Here is a 20,960-nt window from a genome sequence, read left to right as displayed (position 1 = left end):
GTGCAGACAGGGCTCTCCAGGAGCAGCTTTCTAGGTAAGGTTTCAGGAGCAAGAAGGAAGTCTCCTGGCAGCTCAGGTGCCTGAAACTCTGAGAGGAGAACTTCCTCTTTGAACAGAGGAGTTGTGGTGCCAAGACAGCTGTTCTTAGAAGGGACACCAAAAGCATGATATATATAAAAGTGAAAAATAAACCGGACTTCATCAACATTAAAAATTTTTGTATGTGGAAGAGACTTTTAAAGAATGGGAAGATAAGTTACAGACTGGGAGAAAACATTTGCAAATCTAGACACGAAGGACTTGTGTCTGGAATGTATAATGTAAAGAATGCTCAAAACTTAATGGTAAGAAAACTAATAGCCCAATTTAAAAATGGGTAAAAGATAATTCACCGAAGAAGATACATAGATGACAAATAAGCACAGGAGAAGATACTCAACTTCAGCTACTAGGGATATGCAAATTCAGACTATGATGATATACTGCTACGTATCTATTATACTGACCGTAGCAGGGGCCAGTGAGCATGTAGAGTGGTTTGAACTCTCATACGTTGCTAGTGGCAATGCAAAGTGGTACAGCTGCTCTGGAGAATAGTTTAGAGATTTCTTATAAATTCTACATATACTCACCAGATGGCCAAGCAATCTCACTCTTAGAAGCAAAAACATATGTTCATCCAAAAGCTTTGTACAGGAATGCTTATAGTAGCTCTACTTAAAATTGCCAAAGCTGGAAACAACTTACATAGGTTGTTGGAACAGAAAAACTGATACATTCATATAATGGAATACTATACAACAGAGAAAGAACTATTAATAACACAAAAACCACTTGAGTGAGTCTCAGAGGCATTATGTTAAGCCAATCTTAGAATATTATATGCTGTATAATTCCATATGTGACATTCTGAGAAAGATGAAACTAGTGATGAACATATCAGAGATTGCCAGGAGTTGAGGTAGGGGGAGAGTGTGACTACAAAGCAATATCCCAGGGGAGTTTTTTGAACTTTTGGAACTGTCCTGTATCCTGATATTGGTGGTCGTTACACAACTCTATACATAATGTGTTACAACTCATAGAACTACCTACCAAAAAGTTAATTTTATTGTAAGTTAACTTAGAAAAAGCATTTGCCCCTTCACCAAATCCATTGAGGGGTTATAGACTTCCTTCAGTGAAACTATCATTTCTTAAACCATTTTTGGAATTCCTGGGGAATTGACTTAGGCACATTATTTCACATATTTTCAACTTTTCTATTCCGAATGTATATCCTTTGAGGATGGTGTTTTTGTTTTATCTGATTGTAAACAGTGAAAAATTGTTTTCAGACAGACAGGTCTGATGAACAAGGTGGGTGAAGGCTGGGTAACAGCTTCATGGTAAAGAACAAGAGGGAATGATGAAATAATTAGCTCAATTTCTAGGAATGGTTTGCTAAATATTTGATCTGAACTTCCCCCCTTGAATGTAACTAAAAATAAATGCTAGATATGGTATTTTATTATTTTTATTTTTTATTAAAAAGATTTTGAGAGCATGCATGTGTGCATGAGTCGCTGGTGGGGGGGGGGGAGAATCCTAAGCAGACTCCCCACTGAGCTTGGAGCCATATGCAGGACTTGATCTCAGGACCCTGAGATACTGACCTGAGCCAAAATCTAGAGTTAGGACACTTAACAGACAGAGATACCCAGGTACCCCCCCTGTATTTTATATTTTATATTTTTGATGCTATTATAAATTTTATCAAAGTTTTCTTAGGTTTCTTTTATGTGATCATGTTATCTGCAAATAAAGATGGACTTGGTTCTTTTCTAAATCCTATGCATTTTACTTCTTTTCCATTCCCTATTATTCTGTCTAGGACTTCAGTACAATGTTGATTAGAAGTGGGGCTCCTGGCTGGCTTGGTCAGTGGAGCATGGGACTCTTGATCTTGGGGTTGTGAGTTTAAGCCCCATGTTGGGTGTAGAGCTTATGTAAAAAAAAAAATAAGTGATAGCATCCTTGCTCTGTTTTCAGTCTTTAGAGTTGCAGTATGCAGTCTTTTACCACAGATTGTGTGGTAGCTAGATTTCTTACAGTTTACTCCTTTATCACTTTGAAGAAGTTCTCTTCTTTCCCTAGGCCAAGAATTTTTATCCAAGAGTTTTTATTATGCGTGAGTGTTGAATTTTGTCGACTCCTTTATTCCACTGAAATCAGTATATGATTTTTTTTCCTTTATTCTGCTAATATGATTTGTTTTAGAATATTTAAGCTTGGTCATAATATATATTATTCTTTTTACGTGTTACTGGGTACAAAGTGTACCCAATATTTTGTTTAAGGATCTTTGTATCTGTGTTTATGAAGGATATTGAATCTAGAGTTACTTTTTTATGTAATACTTGTTGATTTAAGTATCAGGATAATACTGCCTTCTAAAGTGAGCTGAGAAACATTTCCTGTAATTTCTGAATGAGTTAATATCATTTCTTTCTTAATTATTTTGGTAGAGTTCACCAGTTAAAAGGTATATGGGCCTGTGGTTATTTTGTTTCTTTAACGGGAAGTTTTAAAATTATGAATTAAATCTTTTTAATAACTAGAGCATGACTCATGTCTTTTTAAGCCCATTTTGATAACCTGTGTCTTTTGAGATATTTTTGCGTTCCATCTAAGTTGAATTTATTGACATAAAGATGTTCTTGGAATTATTGCCTTATTACCCTTTTAATGTTCATAGACTCCCTTAATGATGTCCCCTTTTTAAGCCTGCTACTTATTGACTTTTTTCTTGATCAGTTTGACTAGAGGTTTATCAATTTTATTGATTTATTCTTTCCAAAGAACAAGTTTTTGGTTTCAGTGATATTCTGCATTGTTTTTCTTCTTGTATTTCATGGATTTCTACTATCTTTATTTACTGTTTTCTTCATTCTGTGTTGAGTTTAATTTTCTTTCTCTAGTTTTTTTTTTTTTTTTAAGATTTATTTATTTTCAGAGATAGAACAAACGTGCACACAAGAGGGGGGAGAGGCAGAGCAAGAGGGAGAGGAAGAGCATCTCTAGCAGACTGAACTGAGTGCGGAGCCCAAGGTGGAGCTCCATTCCAGGACCCTGAATCATGACCTGAGCCGAAATCAAAGAGTCGGATGTTTAACTGAGCCACCCAAGTGCCCCTCTTTCTCTAGATTCTTAAAATGAAAGCTTAGATTATTTATTTTAGATTTTTCTTTTTGCCTGTTGGCCATTTAAAATAAAAAATTCACTCTGAATGCTGCTTAGGCTGCATCCTACACATTTCAATATATTTTCATTCAATTCAAAATATTTTCTAATTTTTTGTTTTTTTCTATGACCTATAGGTTATTTAGAAATGTGTAGTTTCCAAATCTTTGAGACTTTTCTGCATCCCCTTTGGTTATTGATTTCTGATTTAATTTCATTGTAGTGAGAGAACATACTCCATTGGGTGGAGCTTTATGAAAATGTATTGGATCAAGCTGGTGAATAGCTTTGAAGGTCTTCTCTATCCTTTTCTCTATCCACTATGATTTTCTGTTTACTCTTTCAAGTTACTAGAAGTTTTGAAATATCCAAATGTAATTGTGAAAATTTCTATTTTTTTTAGTTCCATCAGCATTTGCTTCACAAATTTTAAAGTTCTTTATGCGTGCATACACATTGAAGATTGTTCTGTCTTCTTGATGAATTGGCTTTTAAATTTTTTAAATTTTTTTTATTTATTCATGAGAGACAGAGAAAGAGGGGCAGAGACATAGGCAGAGGGAGAAGTGTGGGACTCGATTCCAGGACCCTAGGATCACAACCTGAGCCAAAGGCAAATGCTCAAGCACTGAGCTACCCAAGTGCCCCATGAATTGGCTTCTTTAATGTTGTGAAATTACACATCTCTGGTAATATTTCTTGTTTTAGTGTCTACTTTGTCTTATATTAACATAGCCACTACTTACAAGTATACTTCTATTTCTCTACTATCATCAAGAAATTAAAAAATGAGAAAAAGTCTGTTATGTTTACCTACATAATTATACATATTTACCCATGTGGTCTGGCACTCTGTTCCTTTGTATCATTTCAGATTGCCATCTTGTATTATTTTCATTTAAGCCTGGAGGACTTTTATCATTTCTTTGAGTATGAGTTTATTTGGCAATTTTCTCATCTTTTGTTTGTCTGGAAAAGTGTATATTTCATCCCATTTTTGAAGAATAGTTTTGCTGTGGTGTTTCCAGTTTGCAGTTCATTAATCTCTTTAAAACTACTGTGTTTTGTTTTCTGGCTTGCACTTATGATAAGAAGCCTGAATTCATTCTTATCTTTGTTTTTTTGAACATAATGTGTCTTTTTCCTTAGGCTGCTCTTAAGATTATCTCTTCAACGTTGGTTTTTAGTGATTTGATTATAATATGTCTTCATGTACAGTTTTGAAGTTTATCCTGCTTGGGTTTGTTGAGCTTTTAGGAGCTGTGGGTTTATAATTTTCATCAAATTTGAAAGATTTTTGCTATTTAGTCAAATATATATATTTTTTAGATTTGATTTATTTATTCATGAGAGACACAGAGAAGCGGAAACACAGGCAGAGGGAGAAGCAGTCTCCCTGCAGGAAGCCCATTGCGAGACTCAGTCCCAGGACCCCAGGATCACAACCTTAGCCAAAGGCAGACAACCACTGAGCCACTCAGGCATCCCTCAAATAAATATTTTTATGTATTTTATATATATATATATATATATATATATATATATGTATGTATTATGTATTAAATATATATATAGATATATATATATTTTTTAGAGAGAGAGAGAAGGCTTGTGCATGCAAGCTGGGTATGGGAGAGGGAAAGGGAGAGAGAGAATCTTAAGCAGGCTCCATGCTCAGCACAGAGTCCAGTATGAGGCTCTATTTCACGACCCTGAGATCATGACCTGAGCCCAAATCAAGAGTTGGATGCTTAACTAACTGAGCCACCCAGGCACACCAGTCAAATATTTAAAAATATTTCCTCCTCCTTTCTCGTGAGACTCCAGCTACACATATTCAAGAACTTGATGTATTGGGAGGTTAGGGGGTATCCATAGGCTATGTCTGCCACAACTCCCCAAAGCAGAGGCTTGGCAACCTTTCTACTGTGGCAGTAGCCATAACCTTCCACCTACTATAGATAATAAGGTCCATTTGTGCCTTTGCAGATGACGTTAGTTTTATGACAAAATATATAATTTGAAATTTTCTCATAATAAGCATCTCATCTTAGTGAATAGAATTAAGATGAAAATCTTAATATCTTATGAAAATCTTAATACGGAAGATTTTCTTCCGTAGGATATACCTTTTAAGACTGAAAGAAATTCTAATTCAATAACATGGGTACTATTGACAAGAGCAGATGCTTCATATGTAATTGAGTGTGACATTAATTCTCCTACTATGCTTTGTCAAATTACTCTTATTCTTCAGTGCAGGAATCACAGCCATGGCCTCCACCCTCCAGGATTTGGTCGACATGGAATCTGTGCATATGAAAGCAAAGAACTTGCCAAGGCGAGAGAAGCTCTTCCTCTTATAGAGGACTCTAGTAACTGTGACATCGTAAAAGCTACTCAGTAAGTCTCCCCAGTGTTTCATTTTATCCTGTGTTCTGTTGAATTATAATGTTTGTGCAGTTCATGGCACCCAAGTATATACCTTCCTTAGTTCATACTCTAGCGCTAGTGTGTTTGTCCTGCCAACGTCAGAGCACTTAATACAGTGCACCTCATTAGCTGTTTATTACCAGTCTCTCTCATTATATCATGAGCAGCTTCTTAGCAAAAGCATGTCATTTTCATCCTTGTCACCCAGTGCTTTTGCATAATTCTTGTCTTGTATCAGGTGCTGAATAAATGTTTGTTGAGTGAATGAATGATTATAAATGATACTAAAACTAGACTAGGAGTATGAAACACAAATCTGAGTTTTTAAAAATGTACTACAACCTAAATAGGTTGATGAGATGGAAAAATATCAACTTACACATTTGTGGATATTTTAAACAATTATTTATTGAGTACTTTCTATGTACCTATTGTGCTGGGTACACTGGAAGACTGTCAGTAAAGTAAAATAGGTTTTCTGACCACTTGAAACAAAAGGGTAGGTTATTTGCTTCCGCTGAAAATGAAAGTATGTTTTGAAGGTTTTCCCTTAAGATCTTCATATGTGTGTATTTGTGTTAAATTGTTTATAACATTTTCACTCTCAAGGATCTCAGTGTCCATTAACATCTACCTCACCTCTTGCATTGAACATATTTTGAAATATTTTGTCTACCACGCTACATTAATTGACCACTACATTTTCTTAGTAATCATATAAATCTGCCATCAGAGCTTCTAATCAGCATGTTAAGGAACTAATGTTATCACACTAACTTGGTATAATTTCTGTCAAAAGCAAAGATATTTGGTGATTAATTAGCCTTTTAGGCCTTAACAAAGATGATGTATTATTTATGTCAAAAAATAATCCACAGTTATTTGAGTATTCTAATTACTAATTTATATGAACTCTAGAGGCCCTTGGCACTGCTACTTTAGCTGAATATTTTTTTATATTATTTATATTCTTATTATATGATGATGACAGTATTCTTAAGGTAAATATTTGCTTTAATTAGCATAAAAGCATTTAAATGTTTCTCTGTTGCCAGTAAACATCATCTGTTATGATAGTTGTAGGAAATTAGGCTACATTCACAGGGAATAACAGTAAAAATTCACATTTTATATCTTTCGTAAAATTTCCTTCAGGTCCTGGACCTTCTTAAGTGGTTGTGGGTCTATCATTAGGTAGTATTTGGAAAGGGCAAAAGAGAGCTTAAGACATATTCATTCTCTAAATTACCAAAATCCTAATTAGTGTGTATTCTTACATTTCTCACACAAAAGGAGTATGTCTTTTTCAGTAAAATGTTAAAGTTGACGTTTAAAACATGGGGAATATAAATATGTATCATTATCTACAGTTCACTGTCTTATTATTTTCACATAACATTGTCAAATAAGTTATTGCCATCTTATAAAAAGTGCCATAAAGACAGACTGATAAGGGCACACATTTTGGTGAGGCAGAAATTATTTAATCTAACAATGTGATTTTGACCCTTAAGGACCTATTGAAACATTGAGGTCCCTCTGAATAGAAATAAGTCTCAAAGAAAGTGCTAAATGGTCTGTTGGGGACTTAGTAGTTGCTGTAAGCAAGAAATCTAATGAATGATTTTAAAATTACTATAGTATTAAAAAGAGACATTTCTCATTCTGATAGTTAATTAAATAACCTTTTAAATATTCCTCAAGTTCATTCCCTTTTTCCATCTCTTAGTTTAGGTTCTCATTGCCTCTTATCTGTATTTCCATACAAGAGTCCCTCTACTAATTAGCTTCCATACCACCACTAATGTGATCTTTCTTAAAACTCAAAGTGTGTGTGCTTTCCTCTTTAAAACCTTCAGTGGCTTCCCTTTGAGCCATGAAGTCTAAACTGCATAACATGGCATAGAAGGCTCATGTAGTCTTTGCCTCCCTCTTCTAGCCTTGTCTCTTGCCATGCCCTTTCTTTAGGCTTTATGCTTCTGCTGTGCTAACTTGCTTATATTTCTCTGAACATCATGCAGTTTCACATCTCTAATTTTTGTCTGTGCTATTTCCTCAGCCTCAAATGCCCTTCCTTTAACCTATAAAACGGCTCATACATATCATGCTTCATCTTCAAGAAGGTCTAATCTTGCTTTTCTTTGCTATAGCTATACCACGTCCACATTGTATCATTGAATTTATCCCGTTCCAAGTTTTCTATTAGTCTCTCTCCCTTATTAAGGGATAGGATTGTGGTCGGGCCAGCAGTATGCCTTCCTAGCATATAGCAGAGGATAAAATGAAACTTATTAAAGGGACCACAAATGTGAATGTTGAAGTTTAGTTAAGAAAATCAAGTTCAACTCCAAGTGGATTGATCTGATCAGTTAGTAAATAAGGTTTACTTTTGTTGTTTGGCTTAACAGTATGCCCTTGGTGTATATCTTTGTTAATTACTGTATTTCTATGTCAGCTGAAAGATTGGATAAAGACATGGTCAAAGGAAGAAATTTTGGTATTTGGAATTATTTTAATGGTATCAATTTTGCTCCTTTTTTTTTTCCCCTTATCTGAGATACGGGATTTTTGAACGTTGCAAAGAGTTGGTAGAAGCAGGATACGATGTCAGGCAACCAGACAAAGAAAATGTGTCGCTTCTTCATTGGGCTGCTATAAACAACAGGCTGGATCTTGTAAAGTAAGATGTGTATTAGTTGTGTGTTTGTTATTCTAGGCCTCTCCTCGTTTGTCTTTTTCTTCAAGTACAAGAATGAATGTTGTACCATCTGTCATTTCATATTATGAACGAATACCTGAAACGTGGTGCCACACACATCGGTTATCATAGTGTTGAAAAGAACCTTAGTTATCATTAGTCCAGGACTCTTACTGGCCCAAAAAGAAAAATTAAAGATAAAGCCATGGGAGCCCATTGTAAAGATAGAGTTCAGGCAGTGAAATGGAACATTTTTGTTTGTTTGTTTTTCTTTTCTAAGTAAGCTCTAGGCCTGATGTGAGGCTTGAACTCATAAGCTAAAGATCAGGAGTTGCATGCTCTATTGACTGAGGCAATCAGGCATCCTGAACCTTTTTTTTTTTTTTTTTTAAGGTTTATTTATTTTAGAGGGAGGAGGAGGAGCAGAGGGAGAGAGAGTCTCAAGCAGACTCCACACTGAGCTCAGAGCCCAACTCGGGGCTTAATCTCATAACCCTGAGGTCACAACCTGAGCGAAACCAATAGTCAGACGCTCAGCCAACTATGCCACCCAGGCACCCATGCTGAACATTTTTTGAAAAGGAAAAGCATAGCATAAACTGTCTCAGGATAGAACAGGAAGAAACATTGAAATATTTTACTTTGTAATAATCCCAGTAGTAATGGACAAATAGGGGAATGATTTAACCATATTTTTAACTACATATGGAATATATTTTTAAGTACACATGAATTAGATTGTATAAAGTATTTCTCCTTCATAAAGCACTCCTGTCCTACCCAGGGTTTTTTTTTTGGTTTGCTTATTTTATCCCTTGGCATGTAAAATAAATGTGTGTATGTGTATGTGTATATATTTTGTATCATATAATATTTAAAAACCTTGGAGTTTAAGAAAGTATGTACTAGCATTTAAAATAATACTAATAATAAAAAAAAATAAAATAATACTAATAAAAACACTCATCCTCATAGGCAAACTCCTTTTCTGTGGAGATAAACTAGAATATTATTTAGATAATGATATATGAAGCACGACTTTAAAATAACGAGACTAATTTCATATAAACCACAGAAGAAAATAAGTTTATTTGATGCAGTATATCACACCTGTGACCCTGAAATAGAAAGCCAAATATGCAAAATGTTTAACTTTCTGAAAGGGAAAGGATTTTGATTTAATTTTTTACTACTTACTTTAGAATTCAATCCCACTCAGTAACTCTAATTCTGAACTGTTAAAATTGACATAAATCTGCCTTTCTTCTTGCAAATTGAGTAGATTATCTGTGTGATCCTAAATGTTTTGAATATAAACCATTTTAAGAGTGCTGGGTGATTAGAATATGTGAAGAATAGTTATCATGCGTTTCGTATGTTGGTTGTAATGGAATGCTCCTGACAGCAAGAGTAATTACTGATATGCTGAGAATATTTCATCGGGGATCTGCTTGATGCTATGGTGTGAATCTCAGACTTCTGTAAGTCTGAGTGCTTTTAGGGAGAGTTAATTATTATAATTTCTGTTTTCATGTATTTATTACTAAGAAAAATTAATGTTTTCTTTCTCAATATAAATTTTAAGTTTTAAATCTTATTTTCATTTATGTCTGCTTTTAATAGGTATTATATTTCAAAAGGTGCTGTAGTAGATCAGTTGGGTGGAGATTTAAATTCGACTCCTCTTCACTGGGCCATCAGGTAAAGATATCTTTGAACATTGAAATTGCTATTCAGAATCAGAGTGACTTAGGTTCATTTTCTGAATCTTGTAGACTAGCATTTTCTTAAAGAATTTTTTTGTAATGATGCAAATGTTCTGTTTTCTGTTCTCCAATGTGGTGGCCAGTAGCCACATGTGAAATGTGGCTAATGCAACTAAGGAAATGAAATTTTAATTTTATTTAATTTTAACTAATTTGAATTTAAATAGCCACATGTGGCTAGTAACTACCATATTGGAAATTGCTGTTATAGACCATTTGAAAGACTTCTTTTTCCTTTTTTCCCCTTCATTTAAAAAATATATATTTTTATACATCTGGTATAAACTATACATACATACATACATATACTGTATACATATGTAGTAAGGAGTTGGAGTTTCCAGAGACAGTGTTTTTTTTTTTAAGTTAGGGTTCCATTATGATGTTAAAATTCAAATATGTGTATTACGCCTTCTTATAATCACAATAAGTATTTTTTATATCTGATCACATGGATGAAGCAATAGTTCAATGAACTGTAAACTCAGTTCTTTTTTTTTCACATTTTTGTTTAAATTCTAGTTAGCTAACATACAGTACAATATTGGTTTCAGGAGTATAATTCGGTAATTCTTTACTTATATATAACACCCAGTGCACATTATAACAAGTGCCTTCCTTAATACCTATCTCAGTCAGTTCTTTTCTCTGGTATATATTGGCCATTTGAAGCTGAAGTTAATAACCTGTCTGTCCTGATACTTAACAGTTTCTTCATATGTCATTTTAACCCCAGTCCCTGGTTGGTGGGGTTGGCATGAACCCAAAACTAAAATGAATAATGGTTCATTTAAAAAAAAGGTGTGGAAACTTTTCCATAGCCAAGAATTTTGAAGAATCTAAGGTTAACTCATCCCTTTTAAGCTAGCAAGGTAAATGCTTTACATGGAAAATGAGCCATATTCAAGTGTAAAAGTGTGCAGTTCCTAAGAAGAATAATACCACGGTATACCTGTAGTCTGTGAATGTTGTACTTTAGTGTATCTGGCTCATGATTATTTCTTGTTTTTAAAATAGCAAGAGTGAAGTCTAAGTGGTTTTAAAGTTTTCATTTTGGGCATTAGTTATGTAAAATTATTATTTATACATGGTAGCAACATCGGGTTTATAGTAGATTGAGAGGTTATTAAGTGTATTACCAGCACTCAAGAAGGACTTTCCAGATAGCTCTAAGTTTGGAGCATCAAAGTGAAATATGTTGAGAGAATCTCCAGTGTTTTGAAAGTCTATTAGGAAATACTCTTTATATTGAACCAAAATCTCTCATGTCTTAAGGATATCAGTTTCTCCCTGAAGGTTTTCTTTTTCTGCATGCTACAAAAAACAGTATAATTTTTTATCCTCTATTTACAGACAAGGGCATTTGCCTATGGTCATATTATTACTACAGTATGGAGCAGACCCCACTCTCATTGATGGGGAAGGCTTCAGCAGCATCCACCTGGCAGTATTATTTCAACACATGCCCATCATAGCATATCTCATCTCAAAAGGACAGGTATGTTTTGAAACCTATTTTAGACTCCAGCTATTATGAATCAGAGATGGGAGGATGATGAGTAATAGTATGTCCTCATTTTTAACATAGAAGCTACAGATGCCAAAATATTCAAATATTAGCCTCAGTAAGTCTAGCTATTGAATGCTGCTTTTCTAGCTTCATTGGAGCAAAAAGGACAGGTCATTTAGTACAGTAACATATAATAGATATTTTTGAAATTTGTAAGCCTGTAATAGTTTTCCTTATGATCCTAGTAATTTGCAGAGTTTTTCAAAAACATGACTTCAAAAGCCTGTATTTTTCTTCTGGTTGAATGTAGAAATGGTAGTCAGATCACTAAATTAACCCATCATTTGGTTTCATTATTTGAGTCCAAATGGGAGACCAATTTGAATGTGTGCTTCTTATTGTTCTCTAAAGTAATTCCATGAAAAATGACTTGCCTTAAGAGACATCCATTTATGGCACAGGTTAAATTATAGGGTATTGGGGGTGGGAGTTTCACTGTCAGCTGTACTTGTCCGGGATTTGCTTTCTGGTAACAAAGTAGTTTATATATCAGCAGACTCTCCAGGCGTGGAAACATGTTTGCACAAATGCTCTCAGAATGATTGTGTTCTTTTTAAATAAGTACTTTCTCTCACTTAGCCAACTGAAGTAGAATAATTATAACCTCTTGAGTCTCATTTTGGGAAGACATTTGAGGAGGAGCCTTGTCTGCCTCTCTTTGGGGTCTTTTCCCAAGTTATATTCCTCCAAGTCCAAAAGACTTCCTCAGTAACTGAAACTCTTTCTTTGACTTGGATGGAACCATTATTGTGTGCCTCTAACCTGGGCCCATTTTAAAAAAGGAGTGTATCCTTGTGGAGATACAGTTTCCTTTTTTCTCCCTATATTCTAGAAAATAGAAAAGAATTTTTCATTTTTCACTCTTTGAGGTATAAATCCAAAAATCCATTGAGTTGCCTCAGAAAAGATAGACATTTCACTGTCACTTGAAGTGTTTATGTAAAGATTGGGTGCCTTTGTGTAAGACAAGATAGTTTGAATTACTGTGTCATTTAAGGTGTAAACTGGATGATTCCTAGGGTCTCTGGAGTCTCTTATATTTGATGGACATTATCAGTGTTTTTCCCTTTCCCTTAGCACTCTTCCATTCACATCATACATTTTAAACCATATATTCAGATTTTCCCTTCAAGAATATTTTGTAGAAAAAAGAATATTTTGTGGAAATCAATAGATTTTTACCCTGTGGATGTGAAGTAGAACATTCTTTTGTTCAAATGATATTTGAACCCTTCTCGTAAGCACAATGGTAATGTTGAATGTATTAGAGAGTTACTTCTCTGGAGAGAAGAGAGAATTTTGATTATGTTTACAGTAAGTCTAGTTGACTCTTCTTTTTGAACAGAGTGTCGATATGACAGATTTAAATGGACAGACGCCTCTTATGTTATCAGCTCACAAAGTACTTGGGTAAGTCTGTTTAACTGAATTGCCTCATTTTGATTCTTAGTTCTAATTTTTGTGTGCATAATTTTAAGTATCTTAGTCTATGTTGAAATGATACTACGTTCTGAAGAAGAAAGGAAGATTTTCCACCCTGTGATTGATAGGGACTTTTAACGTAGTTGTGGTTAGAAAGGCACCACTGAAATAAATTTTCTCTTTCCTGATAACTTTGGGGAAAAAAGTTTGAAAGCTACTAATAAGAAAAAATTTTCCTTACAAAACAAGTAGAGACTCCGTAGCATATACTTGTTAATGTGACTTATATTTCTCAGTTTGCATTTAAAAAAAAAATGGCTCCAAGTGTAACTGTTTTCATAATTTGAAATCTAGATGATAGAATCTTTTCAGAAAACAGTACATTTTGATGTTCTCTGACAATGTTGACTGCCCTGAAAATATTATATTTATGAATATAGTCTCTTTATATGTTCATATCAAGTTTTTCTTTAAGTTTTTCTGTGTATTGTATAAACAAACGTGATTAATGACCAGCATATAGTCCCAATTTCTGGTATTCTTTCTTCTCAGATACCTTTATGGATTTGTTTCCAATGTTGTACTTAATTTCTGATTCTGCTTTTACTTAGGACCTCTCTGCTAGGAACTAAGTTAGTTGTGATGCCATTTCCTTTTTGTTTATGGAGTGCTGGGGCTGGGGGCTGAATTTGTTAAAAAGCATTTCATCTTTTTTGTTGACAACTCTGAAGTCAGATAATAGCGTTTAAAGATGTTGATAGAATAAGTAAAGTAGAATACTGCTTTATTAAAAGGGTCTTTGAAAGTCACGAAGGAAGGGAAGGTATTGACGGTAAAGTAAAAATAATTGAATTCTGCCTTCTAGTCCATAGGTTTCTAAGATAAATAAATACTTTAGGACATTATTTATACCTGCTTTATTTAATAATTGGTTAAAGGGAACAAGGAAAGTCAGCTTTGGTTTATCTCCTCAAATATAATGTTCATTTAGTGTTTAATTAGGTAAATAACATAGCATTGACCAAAGTTAAATTCATAATTTAAAAAATATATATTAACCGATAGAACAACAACGTGGAAGTAAAAGTTTGAAAAACAAAAGGCAGTTTTTCCACTCTATTGATGTTGAAATTATATTATCTGTGTAACAGCCTGTCAATTAATAGATGTCTTTTTTGGGGGTGCATCTCTCCTGTTACCCCTGGACTAGAACTCTGCACAAAGAAATTTCTCAGTTTTCAGTTTGCTTAACTGATTGGTCAATTTATACATTTGCTTAAGAGATTCATTATTTTGCATTTACCCTTGGAATCATTCATCTCTCTAATACTCCATGGTACTTTATTGTTTTGAGACAGGCCAGAACCAACTGGATTTCTTTTAAAGTTTAATCCATCTCTCAATGTGGTTGATAAAACACACCAAAACACTCCACTCCACTGGGCAGTTGCAGCCGGAAATGTTAATGCAGTAGATAAACTTCTGGAAGCTGGTTCTAGACTGGATATCCGAAATGTTAAGGTATGACCAGGTATTTATCTCCCTTAGTTTATTATGTCTTCAGTTAGAAAATTAGAACATCAATATAAACATAAGCTATATATACATTTTCAATTACGATGAGAAATAACCATCCACAATAGCTGGCTGCTCTCAGGATGAATACATTGAGTCTATGATTCTGCTGATTTCTTTCTTTTTTTTTTTTTTTTAAGATTTTGTATTATTTATTCATGAGAGACGCAGAGAGAGGGGCAGAGATACAGGCAGAGGGAGAAGCAGGCTCCATGCAGGGAGCCCGATGTGGGACTCGATCCCAGGACTCTTGGGCTGAAGGCAGGCGCCAAACCACTGAGCCACCCAGGGATCCCCCTGCTGATTTCTTATAAAATGTTTAGCACCCATACTCTATGGGAAATATAATTGAACTTTCTCTTTCTCTCTCCTTTTTTTAAGGGTGAAACACCTCTTGATATGGCTCTACAAAACAAAAATCGGCTCATTATTCACATGCTAAAAACAGAAGCCAAAATGAGAGCCAACGAAAAGTTCAGACTTTGGAGGTGGCTGCAGAAATGCGAGGTATTTTCATATGGGTCCTGTTCTGCAGGCTCTAAGAATTGTTTTATTCGTTTGTGTTTGTTTTTTAAGGCAAATCGGGGAGGAAGCCAGGGCAAAACCAGGAAGTTGGCGTAGTGCTGCATTACATCTGCTAATCACATCTTTCCTCGCACAACCCATAGCCCAGAGTCGGAAATTTGGCGCGTTCATTAGCAATTTAAAATTGGTCCTCAGCTAGATGGCTCTAAAGCTACGTGTTATCTTGTGAATCTCCTAGCATATCTCCACACTTAATGAATGAATGAATTGAAAACGGTTGGTTTAGATTCTTAAAGAAGCAAAAGGGAAAACACATTGTTGCAAGGAAATTTGGTTTTCTTTAAGAACTTATTTTTATTGAATTTTTTTTCAAGAGGAAAATGGTAACATTCAACATGGAGGAGTTAGACTTTAAAAATAACAATGTTGCAGACTTTCAGCATGTGATGGCTCTCCACAAAATGAAAACTGGAATTTCAAGAGATGTACCCCAAGTTTATTCTTTAACCTGACAGTTCTTCTGAGTGATGTTCTCTGAACTTAAAAGTGAATTAGTAGATAAAGGTAGGAAGTTCAGCTGTTCTCATGAAGGCCAAAAAAATCAAAGTCGTACTAGTGAATATGATTTCAGGTTGTTAAAATGAGGTATTGAGTTGATTCTACTATTTTTAATGTTTTCACATATGACAGATGGCATCATCTTGTCTAATCACAATTAGTAATTATATCCTCAGCATGATTCTAGATTCACAGACACCAGATTTCTATGCAGAGGGTCATCACAAATATTGCACCTATTTTGCACGAATGGGCTGTTACTCCTCAATATTCTTTGCCAGCTCCTCTGCTTCTCCTCTACCCCTTATTGGTAGGGCGCCCCAGGATTTTGTTCTTGATCTTCTCCTTTTTTTTTTTTTTTTAAGATTTTATTTATTCATGAGAGACAGAAAGGCAGAGACTCATAGAGAGGGAGAAGCAGGCTCCTTATAGGGAGCCCGATGTGGGACTCGATTCCCCAGACCCAGGATCATACCCTGAGCCAAAGGCAGATGCTCAACTGCTGAGCCACCCGGGCGTCCCTCTTGACCTCTTTTTTAACCCTTGGTGATTTTATGTACTTCTATGTTTTTTTTTTGGTTTTGTTTTTGTTTTTTTTAAGATTTTGTTTGAGAGAGCGCGCGCAAAAGCAGGGGGAGGGGCAGAGAGTAAGGGAGAAGCAGACTCCCGGCTGAGCAGGCGGCCCAGTGTGGGGCTCAATCCCAGGACCCCAGGATCATGACCTGAGCTGAAGGCAGACATTTAACTGACCAAGTCACTCAGGCACCCCTAGACACTTCATTCTTACTTTGCCAGAATAAACCTGAATTATTAGCATCCTGAGGATTTATTTCAGTCATTGGCCTCTGGGTGATATTTGACAACTGAGAACTACTCCATTTTTGAAACTCTTCTGGCTCCACTGGGACCTTTCTTTCTCTTGGTTCTCATCCTGCCTTTCTGGTTACACTGATCATTCTTTCTTAGTTACCCTTGATAACTTAGCTTTTTTCCCCTTAAATGTTTGTGTTGGCCAAGATTCCTCCCCTTTCTACATACATAGTCCTTGAGATATTGTTCATTCATGGCTTTCCAGCCTATATACTGATGAATACAAAGTTTTCTGAGTGGTAGACCTGCTTTTCTGATTGCCTCTTGGGTATCTCCTAGATACCCATAGGTATCTGAAATTTCACATGCCCTAAACTGTCATCTTTTCTGTAAACTTGTTCTCTCTGACCTTCTTTATTAGGGGATGGCACCATCTGGTGTCCAGACTGGAACTCCTGTACTCTCCTCATTGAGTCTTGAGTGCATTGATTTTTCTGTGGTTCTTTTGTTTTGCTTTATACTTTCTGACCTATAGTTACTGTTTGAAAGAAAGTATTTTTAAAAACATCAGCTCTCATTAGCACTTTTCTAAAAGACCACCATTTCTTGGAGGGGAAGAAAGCAAAACCAAAAACAACAACAAAAAGACCCCGAAACATGTTTAAGCAATATTTTTTAAAATCTAAAGCTTTAAAAATATTGTTTCCAAGATTGTGATTTCTCAAACTTCAAATTTATTGATCATTAATTTCTAAGAAAAACTGTATTCTGCTGTTGTGTTAATTGTTACAAATTTAGGAAATAGTTCTTTTGTTGTACTAATCATTGTTAGAAACATAGGATGTAAAATCCATAAGGTTCTAAAATTCTCAATCTCTTAATAGCTCTTCCTGCTGCTGATGCTTTCTGTGATTACCATGTGGGCTGTTGGATACATACTGGACTTCAATTCAGATTCTTGGCTTTTAAAAGGATGTCTTCTATTAACATTGTTTTTTCTGACATCTTTGCTTCCAAGGTGTGTATATTAGTCTTTGCAAGGCTAGTTAACCGCATTTCCATTTGATTGCCTATTTCTATTGTTGATTAGCTGGAATCATAGATTTTTTTATTGAGCTATGAATGTTACTTACCACATAAAAACCTCTTCAGGGGTAGTGGGAGGGGAACAGCTTTGGTAGCATACGATTTAGCTAAAAGCAAATTGGTCAACCCAGTAATTTGAATTGATAATTGGTGGAAAATAAAGTTTCTAGCTCACTGTCTGAGTTGTTGATTTTGTAAATAATGAGAAGATTTTTGTAACTGTTTTGTTTCTTAAGGCATTTTTGCCCATTTTTCAGAAATTTTATTTTTTCCTTAATCTCATTTTAGGCTCATTATATTTGCTCCTAATGCTTTTTAGTTGAAACAATCTAATTAAATTATAGGAAATTATAAAATAGTGGCTGAGGTACAGTTTTATTTTTAGGAAAATATTACACATGATTATATATAGTCATGGTTGAGAGTCAGGTTGGTGGGTTCTAGTCAGGCTTTACCACATGGCAGTCTGACCTTGAACAGATTGCTTTAGCTCTCTGGGCCTCACTTTGTTTATCTGTAAAATGATGATAATAATTGTGACAGTGTCTGCTTCATGGTTAATACATATACAATGGTCAGAATCATGGACAACACACAGTACTCAATAAGCATGTTACACCACAATCTCTTCTCGCTTCCCTTTTTCAGTAAAATGGCATCCAGTTCCCTGTGTGAGTTATGAGTATCATCGTTGGGTTACTATCATCCTCGATTCTTTCCTTCCTACATCCAGCTCATCATCAAATCCTTCCTGCTTTTTGTCTAATCCGCTCTCTCCATCTCCATGGCCAGTGCCCTAGACCAGGGTTCCTAACTGCTCTCCTGACTTCAGCTCTTCAGCTTTTCTCTCTTCATAGTTCAGCCCTGCTTAGCAATTAGTACGGTCTTTTAAAGAGACAAATAAATCAGTTTCTGTCTTTTCTCCCTACTTAAAGCCCTCCAGTGCCTTTTCTGTGTCTTCAAAATAAAATCCAAACTCCTTGCCTGTGAGGTATTATGTGATTCGATCTCCTCTTTGATTTCATCTCTTTCCTCTCTTCCCTTCTCTGCTCTCCTACCTTCTGTTTCTAGAACACATCGAGCTCATTCCCCACACCCCCAGGGCCTTGGTTCTTGCTTCTGTCTTTGTCAGAAGTGTTCCAATACCATATCGTATAGCAGGAGACATAACCAATCAGTCCTCGGGTCCAGTGTCACCTCCTTAGACCGTCCCTGACCCACTCTCTGTGTCACCTATTCGTTTTTCTTCATAGCATTTAATTACCATTTCCTGGAGTGTTAGGGCCCATACAAGCAGGAAACTTGTTTCTCCTGTTCATTATTTTCATTTACTGAATGAAAGAAAAATGTAATGATGATGATCCATAGGAAAAGATCTATAAGGAAATATAGTATCGCTCTCTTCAGGGTGTGATGTTGAGTATTCCTATGCACACCCCCCTCCCCCTTTTTTTTGCTTGCCAGCATTTTCTGGAATAAGTAAACATGACTGCTTAAGCTGCTTGAGTCATAAGAAAAAACAAGGTATTAGAGGAGTCTTATCTCTTGGTCATTCAAGAGCAGGACGGTTGGAAATGAATTAGAATATAAATGTAAAGTAAAAACTTATATTTTTGAAAAATAGCAAAATGCCTAAAATTGTCTGCTATTCAGAAAACTTGTAACTTAGAGATTTTTACTCATTTTCCATTAATTTGATTGACTCTGTTGCCAAAGAAATTTTAAGCCAAATCACCAGGAATCTCAATCATCACTTTGGGGTTTTGGCTTTTGCTTTTGTGTTTTCAGAAGGAAAGCAAGGGCTGGCAATATCTACCCACCTAGGATAGGAGCATTTGAGATTTTGTTTATTTTAGTAGGAACCCACATTACAAAAAGTTACATGAAACTTTTGTTTTTGCTGACAGTGAGTTGCGGGCTTTGTTTGCTAGGCTTGGCATATGGACACAATTCAAATGGGAGACAAATGCATATGGCAGCTTTATCCATACTGCTTTTATTTCTCTCATAACTTTCTGTAGAAACTCGGTTTCATGGAGCGAGGCAGCTGCAAACTTCCACTGTTATTTAGGCTCCAGAGGCAGTTGCTTATTGATCCAGGCTGTTGTCTGATGCCTGTTAGAAGTAGACAGGTCATGGTAGCAGACACTTACAAATTAGGTAGTTCACTGCAAACTACTTAATTAGGCCAAACACATTGGTGCTGCAAAATCTCAAAACAAGTCATGCTGTGGAGGTTACATGGGCTCCATTTGGCCTGCTCTGGCAGCATTTTATATGCCTGAAGTTTGGGATCTTTAGTTTTTCTGAAATATTTTATCATATGCATAATTATAAAAGCTTATCAGTGAGTTGATAGCTTTTTAAAAAATCCTTTTCCTACCTCTCATCAACCATTGTTTTTTTCCTGGCATAAATTTTAAAATAGATCCAGGTAAACTCTATTCATGCACAGATTTTCTATATTGATTATTTAACATGAAAGAAATTTTTTTTTTCCTTTTTGAAACTACAGTATTAACATTTGAGTAAATTGTATATGGACTTCCATATTGCTTGTTACCCAAGCAAGAGGGTTAGAGTTCTGACGACTTTACCACTTTTAGGCCTTATATATCTTTTTATATCACGTGTCAGCTTCTCAGGCTGATTGTGGGATGAAACTACTTAAGGTTGTGTACATCTGTTTTGTTTTAGAAATACGCTGCTAGTCCCTGGAAGGAAGTTTGTTAGACGTGGAGGTCAATCTCCCATGTATTTAAAATTTTTGCATTTTAGAATATTTGAAACATGATATGCCAAAAAGAGAAATACAAATGTGATACATCTCAATAGAAATAAAGATTCATTGCAAATAGAAAGTTATGGAGAATGAAATAATGTAGAAGTTAGTTACAAGAACTAGAACATGCATCTCTGAGTGCTTTACTTTTCTCATATGTCAAATGGGGCAAGGCGGTGGCGAACTCTTGATTATACCACTTGGAAAGAGGCACATAGGAAGCACTCAGTACCGAAAACCATTGTTGTTACTTGGGGGTGGGTGGGAGTGTTATTATTAATGTTATTATTTAAGGGTGTTTAGAACTAAAGTTAATATGGACCATACTTGTTTTCGCTAAAACCATATGTTTATCCTTTTTCCTTCTAGGTTCTTGGTCGGGTATAAGAGCCTTATATACTTACCAACAGTCTTCCTGCTGAGTTCCATTTTTTGGATATTTGTGACTTGGTTCATCTTATTCTTTCCTCATATCCTTCAAGCTGAAATTTAAACACGTATCTCATTTTGCCT

The 20,960-nt window shown here is 35.4% G+C and overlaps 1 protein-coding gene across 3 annotated transcripts in view; it reads left to right on the top strand.

Annotated features, from left to right (window-relative positions):
* Window positions 1-20,960, top strand: part of ZDHHC13 (zDHHC palmitoyltransferase 13) — a 100,952-nt gene that overhangs the window by 9,075 nt on the left and 70,917 nt on the right. For 2 of the 3 annotated variants that reach the window (XM_077866229.1, XM_077866227.1), the window contains exons 2-10: window positions 5,480-5,625; window positions 8,213-8,335; window positions 9,977-10,054; window positions 11,473-11,617; window positions 13,014-13,099; window positions 14,470-14,632; window positions 15,068-15,193; window positions 17,464-17,597; window positions 20,817-20,919. In XM_077866229.1, the coding sequence (XP_077722355.1) occupies window positions 5,480-5,625; window positions 8,213-8,335; window positions 9,977-10,054; window positions 11,473-11,617; window positions 13,014-13,099; window positions 14,470-14,632; window positions 15,068-15,193; window positions 17,464-17,597; window positions 20,817-20,919 (1,104 nt within the window). The remainder of the gene's footprint in view (window positions 1-5,479; window positions 5,626-8,212; window positions 8,336-9,976; window positions 10,055-11,472; window positions 11,618-13,013; window positions 13,100-14,469; window positions 14,633-15,067; window positions 15,194-17,463; window positions 17,598-20,816; window positions 20,920-20,960) is intronic. The other variant, XM_077866228.1, reaches the window with a different exon arrangement.

The sequence above is a fragment of the Canis aureus genome, chromosome 23, assembly GCF_053574225.1.
Source record: "Canis aureus isolate CA01 chromosome 23, VMU_Caureus_v.1.0, whole genome shotgun sequence".
NCBI classification, from domain to species: domain Eukaryota; kingdom Metazoa; phylum Chordata; class Mammalia; order Carnivora; family Canidae; genus Canis; species Canis aureus.
This window is presented reverse-complemented; position numbering and strand designations above follow the sequence as displayed.